Source organism: Rosa rugosa, chromosome 3, assembly GCF_958449725.1.
Source record: "Rosa rugosa chromosome 3, drRosRugo1.1, whole genome shotgun sequence".
Lineage (NCBI taxonomy): Eukaryota > Viridiplantae > Streptophyta > Magnoliopsida > Rosales > Rosaceae > Rosa > Rosa rugosa.
The window spans coordinates 13952965-13961516 of record NC_084822.1 but is presented as its reverse complement, the minus strand read 5'-3'; the positions used below and the strand labels follow the sequence as shown (position 1 = coordinate 13961516).

The window sequence follows — 8552 nt, the reverse complement described above, 5'->3', positions numbered from 1 at the left end:
ATGTGCATTGATATAATATTATGATAAAATAATCATATGCATTAATAATATGTCAGGCCATTATGATTACATTAAATAAATAACCATGATAAGTACCAAATAATGGTAATAAAAAAAGTTATTTATAACAATAAGGATTAAATTCAGTTTAGTCCCTTGAACTTTAGGGCTAAAATCAGTTTGGTCCCTGACCTTTTTTTTTAATCAAGATGGTCCCTGCACTTTCATTTTCCATCACCCGAGTCTAAATTTCAAAATTGACTTCAATTGTGACGTCATATGGTGAGTTGGCACCGACAAGCATGGCCCATTGTTTAGTTTTTGACTCTCAGTTTGGACGAAATGTCCAAACTACCTTGAATACTATTTTCATCATCTCTCTTCCCCGAAAGCTCCTCCCTCTCTCCCCCTCTCCCTCTCCTCCACCACGTCTCAACCCATGTCCTCTTCACCCTCAGATCATGACCACAATAACTCCAGCGCCGTTCCTAGCCCAAATTAATCCAAAAAACACAAAGAAAACAGGATCCCATTCCCGTTTGACCCACACCCTCAGATCATCATCCAGTTCACCATGCTAAGCAACAAAGCCAGAGCTCAGTCGCTCTCCTCCACCGCTGATCTCGTTTTGCATGTTAGGTTTGAGGTTAACGACGAGACCATGAGCGTGCTGGAGTCGTGGGAGGGCGTCTGGGCAACCCAACCATGTCCATCGTCGTCACCACCGCCCACCCCCTTGCTGGACCCAGGACGAGGCCCGCTCCCTCATCCTCGCCAATCATGACCGCTGGTTGGCTCTCCGCCGTACCAATCTGAAATCCGCCGACTGGGACCACGTCGTCGCTGCCACCGCTTCCTTGGCTCCCTCCTCGCCGCCCAAGATCGCTTTGCAGTGCTGTCATAAGCCTCGTCGTGGCTTTGTTTCATCTCATGGATCAAATGGAATCCGACCCAGATCGGGAATTGGATAATGGTGATGAGTTTAGAGGTGGGTTTTCGTTAAAGGCTTGTAATTTGGTGAAATTTGATGGAAATGTTGATAGGGATTTTAGCCCTGATGTTGATGAGAATTCTAGCTTTTATTCTAGCTCAGGGAAGAAAAAATGTTGATTACTTCTGGTTTTGTAGCTTTGATAATGTGCTCTTGTTTTGCTGTGATTTGGTTGGAAGTAGATTATTAACATAGATAATGGATATGGGGTTCTGCTTTGAACTAGGGACGGTGGAGGTGTCGAATTTGGTGGAAGAAGAAGAAGAAGAATATGGGAGAGCCGAGTGTGAGAGTCAAAGTTAGGGGTAGTTTGGACATTTCGTCCAAACTGAGAACCAAAAACTGAACTGTAGGCCATGCTTGTCGGTGCCAACTCACCATATGACGTCACAATTGGAGTCAATTTTGAAATTTAGACTCGGGTGATAAAAAATGAAAGTGCAGGGACCATTTTGAATAAAAAAAAAAAAGTCAAACTGATTTTAGCCCTAAAGTTCGAGGGACTAAACTGAATTTAATCTTAACAATAATTATCGAGGAGAATGTTAATAAAATGAGTTATTAATAACAATAACTACAAGATAATGGTAATTAGAAACATAACATGATAATTGTAACTCTTGCAACTAGGGCTGGGCATAAATGACCGAAAGCCCGAAAAACCGAAAGGAACCGATCCGGACCGGCCAGTCCGGGCCGGGTTTTACACTGAAAATGACTGCTTTCGGTCCGGTTCGGTCCCAATACTCAAAGCTGGCGGTCCGGTCCTGGTTTTGAATTTTGAAATACATAAAAGCCCGTTGGGCCCGAATATTATATATATTTTTTATTATGCATCATTCTTTAATCTTTTTAGTTTTTTTTATCAAGTATTCTCTCTCCTCTGTCCCATTATTCTTTACGACTTCACTTTTTCTTCTTGCTTTTTCATCTTCCTCTTTCATCAATCATTCTATCTCCTCTTTATCTTATTATTTTCTTTTTCTTCTTTCTTTCCCATCTTCCTCTTTCTTCAGTTCGGCAGTTCCTCTCCCTCAATTCCTCTCCCTCAGTTCCTTCACACTTAGTTCCTCTTCTCTCTGGGTGGAAGCGCAGCCTCCAAACCCATCCCGGATCGGAAACTAGTTGAGGTTTCGGATTTGAACCGTTAAGTCACCGTCGAGATCTGCAGCCGGAAGATGCTCTCCGAGAGCGACGCCTCAAACCTCTCCGTCTCTCACATCTGCTTCACCACTCAATCTCACTCCCACCCCCGATCACCTGCCTCGCCTTCCACCACAACCGCCTCTACGATCAAATCCCAGCGACCCCAATCCCAGCCACGTACTGGGCTCTCCTCCTTGTCCTCTCTGTCTCGCTTCTCCTCTCAACCATGATCTCCTACCACTTCTAATTGCAATCTGACCATGGTCTTCATCAGACTGAGACACTGAGTCTCATCTCTTCTGTGACGTGTTTAAGCCCGAAAGCCCTGAAACTTGACTCGAAAAATTTCGGTCCGGGTTTACTCCGGTCTCAGAATATGGATATCATGTTTTGGGCCCGGCCAGAATATTTTGGGCTCGGTCCCGGTCCCTATAAATATAGTGCCGGTCTGGGACCGTGCCCAGCCCTACTTGCAACAAATACTCATTAAAATTCAGTTACAAAAGAATTGTAATAAAGGTAATTTAAACGTAATAAATGTGATTAAACAGATAAAGATAATGAAACGTAATTATGTTTAATCTGTGGCAAAACATAGGCTTAAAATGACTAAATAAAATAAATAGAGACAAATAAAGGCCTAAAACATAGGCTTAGAATTAATCGGTGTCAAGAACACCACCGCTGATCATGTCATCAACATGTTTTCCTTTATCCACAGAAAAATCAGAGACGTTGAGCTCATTATCTTCACTAACAAATTCCCCACATAATTTTAGTTGGGAGTTAATCTGATGCACAGCGGAATTGAAATCAATGACAGAGCTGAAATCTTGAAGGTGCAAATGCATCCATTCATATCATGCTCTAGGTAGAACAATGGTATTAGTGAGCAAATCGATCAGCTAATGCTTGAAAAAGCTCAAATGGGTCTTTCACTGTAAGGTACTTATCTTTTAGGCTCTTGTCAATATTATGACGCACGAATATCATAGCCTTGGCGCGATTTTGCACCGATGACTTATCGTCAATTTTTGATGGCATTTCCAAAGTTGTGAGCCATAAGGTGAATTTCGGCATCAAATAGTTGTCAGAAATTTCAAGAGGATCAAAGTCCAATTTTGTCAGATGCGTCATCTTTTTACAAAGAGAAAAGATGAGATATATCAGGATCCATAAATATTAGAACAGTATGTTCTATGAAAAATGATAAAAAAAATCATATACAAAACAAAGGTTTCGAAGAGTTCATAAATATGAACAATGGATCCCATAGGGAACACACGAGAAAAACAATCGTGTGATGTCTATAAACCATAGGTTCTAAGACTACTCGGTCAGAGGACTCGAGTCTTGAGCAATGGAATAACATGTAGTTCTCATTGTCGTATATGAAATATAAATTTTCAACAATTATATGAACGCATAAAAAAAAAGATATTCATCTATATAGAAAAACAGAAACTTATAGATCATTTGCCTTGGTATAAGCAACTATGTTGCACCATAAGACTTGCATATCATCATGGAGTTCAAAGAAGAAGAAGAAAAATAAGAGCAAATTTGTGCTGATAACGTGTTATAAACTAGAGAATAAGAGTGAGATAGAATAGAGAAACAAAATGTAGAAGTGTGTGTTTCATTCTCATTACACCCATTTATATAGGGGTAGAGTTTATATCATAAGGACATAACTAATGAGTATTTACAGTGGACAGCCACATATATATAATATTTACAACAAATAGCACTTTTTTAGCGAAAAACGATAATATATTAAGGGCAAAAATTACACATGATGAGACTCATTCTTTTAGGCACAACATAAACAGATCTGATTTAAGTTACTTTACTAATACCACAAGTGGCAAAACACTAAAAAAAAAATACAAAAAAAAAAATGAAGGTCAAAATTTACATTTGGTATACGAATTATCACTAAATGCCCTTGTACCTACAAATTTTATAGAGTCTACTCGAACATGTACTTTCCCTCTGTTAGTACTAAATGAGGAATAATACAGATAGCACCAGATTACCAATTCTTTTTTTTTTTTTTGAATAAAGGGTGGTGCAGCTGCCCTCAAGCCTTGATTAATGAAACTGTCGAATACAAGGGAGGGACATTGAGCCTATACCCCTTATTACAATACGCACTTAGAGAACATCCTGAAATACTATCATGAGTCTCTACTAAACAACTGTATTCAACTAAGCACCAACTAGCAAAAAGCGCTCTACTGGCGACTCTATTTGCTTTAACACAGGTCACACAGCGGTGACACAACGAAAAGATAACTTGATCTGCAACTCGATTACAGCATAACATAATTTCCATACAAACAGCTTTCCCATCATGTTGCCACTGGAAAATACATCAAGGGACACTAAATTTCACCCTGCCACTAGGAGGCAGCGACCAAGGAACTCGCCGCTGTTGAGAGAAAATATTGCACACAGTGAGCGAAAATGTCACCCAACATAATTTCACTCGTATTCATTTAGTGAATAGAGTTTTTATTATTTCGGGTTCGACCCATTCAAGACAGAATGTGTCTCTTAATTACAATCCCTTGTTATAGGGAAATACCCTTTGATTCCATTTATGAAGAAACCAATTGATGGGATGTGTGTTTGTTTGTTTTTGCGGCTGCACCCGGATATTTGAATGGGATTCCTACGTACCCTTGGAGAGGGATCAAGCCACTCGTAGTTCAAGAGTTCCAATGAGTGAATGACTCATTGGAGGGCTTTGATTTTTGGAATGAGAGTAGTGTTTGGGACGAATTTGGTTTAAGTGGACCAGGGATTCGATTTTGTGTTTAGGACGCGGTTGCATCTAGATAAATTTGGTTCTAGATTGCCTACATACCCTTTGCGGGATCAAACCACATGTAGTTCCGGCATTTGAGATTTAAATGGGTAGATGACCCATTTATTTTGGATTTATGTTTGGGAAAGTGTCTAAAGCCCTTGAATGTGGTTTGGACTTTATTTGTGTGATTTGGGAATGAATTTGATTTTTCTGGTGTTGGGAGAATTTGACTGGAGTCAGTGATTCATTTGGGACTGGTTGAATTTGACTGGTGGAGTCAGGGATTCTGTTTGGAGTTGTGGTTGCATCTAGTGGGTCGCTAGACTGCCTACATACCCTGTGAAGGGATCAAACCACTGTAGTTCATACGAATTGAGTTTTCGGTTTTGTACCAATTTTTACTCAACGGATATATATTTTGAACTCGTCGAGCAAACATATTTTGGTGAACACACGATTTTAATGGAGCGTCGGTTGATTTGATCTGGGGACCCAATGTACTGAGGTTTGCAGCGGGCCTTGAAATTTGGAATGGGCTTTGGGCTGCAAATTAATCGGGCCCGAACTTCTGAGGTGAATTGATTTAGACACCCGTTGTGTTGAGCTTCTGAGGTTGGGCTCTGTGACTTGAGATGGGCTTTGCAGAGCTCCAAAACTTGTATACGAGTGATTTGCAATGCATAAACTGATTTGGACACCCATTAATACAGCCCCATTGAGCCCAGCTCACGTCTTCAAGGTTCTGATCCCAAAAGGAAGACGTCATCTCCATTCGATAAGCTTCAGATCCTCTGTGAGACCTCTTTGGCGTAATCATCAGATAGAGATCAATTTCAAGATGAGGATTAACTATTTTAATTCGATCTGGAGAGGGAGTCATATCGCTGAAGTCCATATAAATGGGTTGGCTCAAGTGCCTAGATTCCCCATTCGTTCTCTTTCGCGCACCAAATCAGGTACCAATTCACCTTCTTCTTCTTTTTCCCCATAGTTGGAAGCATTTATGCTAATCAATGTTTCTTGTTTTCTTGTCATCAGAGGCCTTGATTTCTTACCCCTGTTCGCGAAACGCATCTGTCAGAGCTATTGGTGTCGAAACCAGAACTGGTGAGAAAACATCCTTTCGACCCAATTGAGATTGTTAAGTGTGGCACTGCTACCGCAATTTATACTTTATTTAAGTGCACCACCGATTCATGATTTAGTGATGCCACCGTTTGATTGCAAAGCTTGTTACTTTATGCATGTTTGCATCTTGGTTTCTCTTGTCTTTAACTCTCATTTATAGACAAGGCTGCAGCATACTTTAATTATAGATGAGTCATGATCAGCTTTCCACCGTCAAACAAAAGAAAAGAATTTAACACTTTTACATGGCCACTATTTTGTCTTCTTTGTTTCAAGCTAGCAGCATATCTAACAAACCATTATTTATGTTGCTCTGACTTGCAGCAAATGTGTTCAATTATACTTGACTCTGACAAACATATGTGTGAAGCTATCTGCATATTTTAGACATATCTCCACCGCCAAGCCTCGTGGCTCCTTGAGAAGTGACCTCTGCTTCTTTAATTAGATGCAATTGCCGCATGCTTCTTGATCTTTTATTTTTGGCTTGTTCTCAAAGAGACTTGCAGCCTAGCTGCCTCAATTATGCATATTCTGAAGCTTCTGCTCTGCTGCAAATAAGTGGAATAAGCTTCCATTTCTCTTTTTGCGTAGCCGTGACCATGAAACCAAAAGCAAGGACTTCATTTTCCTTTCTTGCTGATCATGAGATTGCTTTTCCATCTTGCAGACACCATTTTGAAGAAAAGCATTGCAGGCGGTGTTCAAACCATTGCAACAAACATAATTTTGAAGGAAGACGTTGCAGCTTGACCACATCTTTTCTAGGAGTTAATAAACATTGCTGCCACTATCTTGTGCCAAGTAACAAGAACCAGACGACTCCCATCTCTCTTGTATTTCGTGGCTGCAGTTTAGTGATCGAGGGTGAGCCGAACCGAGCGCTTTGCAGGCTTGTGGCTGGAGGTAGGCACCCTTTTATAGAGAGATGGCCACTTCACTTTCAAGGCAGCATTTTGATGATGACTTTGATGCAGGTGGATAACTTGGGGCTGAAACTCTACACGGGGATCATCTTGGAGCAGCTTCCCTACTGTTGTGAACTCGGGAACTTTGCAGAACCGTACTCGGTGTGAACTGGTAACCCCGAGGCGTTCACTTGACATACTTATTTTTGCCACCCATATGCAGGACGCACCGCGATACAGGCATCAAAAACAAGCATGGTGAACCCCCTTGATCTTGAAGCTTGCTTCCGCCACCTATACGCAGGACGCACCGCAGTATAGGCATCGAAAGCAAGTGCAGCATGGAGTGACACCACGGCTGTGAATGAGGGCTTGATGTCGACTTTGTGTCTTGCCCGGAAGCCGTTGGTGAGATTTGTGAGGATGACAGCAACGAGGGACTTTTGGAGAGAGGATAGGCCATCAACTTCTTGTTTGGAGTGTTCATAGTCTTACATGATCACCTATTTAGCTTTCTGTAATCATATAATGTAGAACAAAGAGAACACTTGAGTGAAAATAATAATTGACAGCATATAGAAGAAATTATACCCACTGCTCTATATTTGTAGCTTCTCGTGGTCTTTTCTTAGCTTCGAATTATTCTTCTCTTCTTCCCTTCCTCTTCTTTCTCTGCTCCTGCGTTTTCTCTCTTTTGTATTTCTCTCCTCCCTCCAGCCCCTTCTGCCTCTTCGTGGTCTGTTTAATTTATACATCAAAGTCCATGTTGATCGGATAAGGTTTGAACTCATATTTGAATTTGAGTGTTTGTAAACCATGTTGATCCGTTAATCTCCAAAGCATGTGTATATATTGACCAGTCAATTTCAATTTGAATTTCAAATGGTAATCTGCATGCATGTTTCACGTTTCCATCCTATCATTATCTTTCAAGATTGATAATTGAAGTTTGGTTGGATAACAAAATTTTGAATTGTATGATAGCTGATCACCCTTTTTCTTTTGCCGCTTCATTTGCTTTGTCAGCGTGGAGTCTTCATATGATAGGGAGTCTACTCACCAAGTACTCCTAAGCCAAGTAAGCTGGGCTTTAAAACTGGACCGATATAATTGATAATAATTTTTTTTTTTTGGTTTCAACAGCCGCCTACCTAGAGCAGACACGTTACTGCCACTAAGAGGTTGCAACCATTTTGCAAATGCAAGGAACTCACAGCCTACCTAGAGCAGACAAGGCACATAGAGTGAATAAACCAGCACGAAGCCCATTCTTTCCTACCAAACTACGGCAGGAACTTATTACCAATTCATTTTATGGGTACCAAAAAGTGCATTTTGCAAAATATGAAGTATTATATGAAGATTTTACCTAAAAATGAAATTCAAAACCTAAAGCTTTATGAATTAGTCTACTAAAAGAATATGGTTGGACCTTGAAGGAGGCACAACCACAACTTCTTTCCTTGTTGGAATAGGTGAGGCAAAATGACGCACGCGCGTGCACACACAAACACACACACACGCCCTGATTTTCAAACACATGCAAATAATAAACATCTTTACA

General features: G+C 40.6%; 1 protein-coding gene across 2 annotated transcripts; it reads left to right on the top strand.

The window, feature by feature from the left end:
* The first annotated feature begins 5443 nt into the window (after positions 1-5443).
* On the top strand, positions 5444-7582 carry LOC133738700 (uncharacterized). 2 transcript variants are annotated; one of them, XR_009860241.1, is made up of 4 exons: positions 5444-5908; positions 5991-6059; positions 6405-6986; positions 7058-7582. XR_009860241.1 is itself a non-coding variant. In XM_062166284.1 (3 exons), the coding sequence occupies exons 1-3, from the start codon at positions 5629-5631 to the stop codon at positions 6831-6833; spliced, it is 432 nt and encodes a 143-aa protein (XP_062022268.1). In that variant the 5' UTR covers positions 5452-5628; the 3' UTR covers positions 6834-7582. The 2 variants fall into 2 exon arrangements, 1 of the variants encoding a protein (XP_062022268.1); XM_062166284.1 differs by having other exon boundaries at positions 5452-5908; positions 6751-7582.
* Positions 7583-8552: the final 970 nt, after the last annotated feature.

Coding starts and splice junctions, on each gene's coding strand:
- LOC133738700 (XM_062166284.1), top strand. CDS start 5,629: ATGCATAAACTGATTTGGACACCCATTAATACAGCCCCATTGAGCCCA. Junction 5,909..5,990: donor TCTTTCGCGCACCAAATCAG/GTACCAATTCAC, acceptor TCTTGTCATCAG/AGGCCTTGATTTCTTACCCC. Junction 6,060..6,750: donor TGGTGTCGAAACCAGAACTG/GTGAGAAAACAT, acceptor TCCATCTTGCAG/ACACCATTTTGAAGAAAAGC.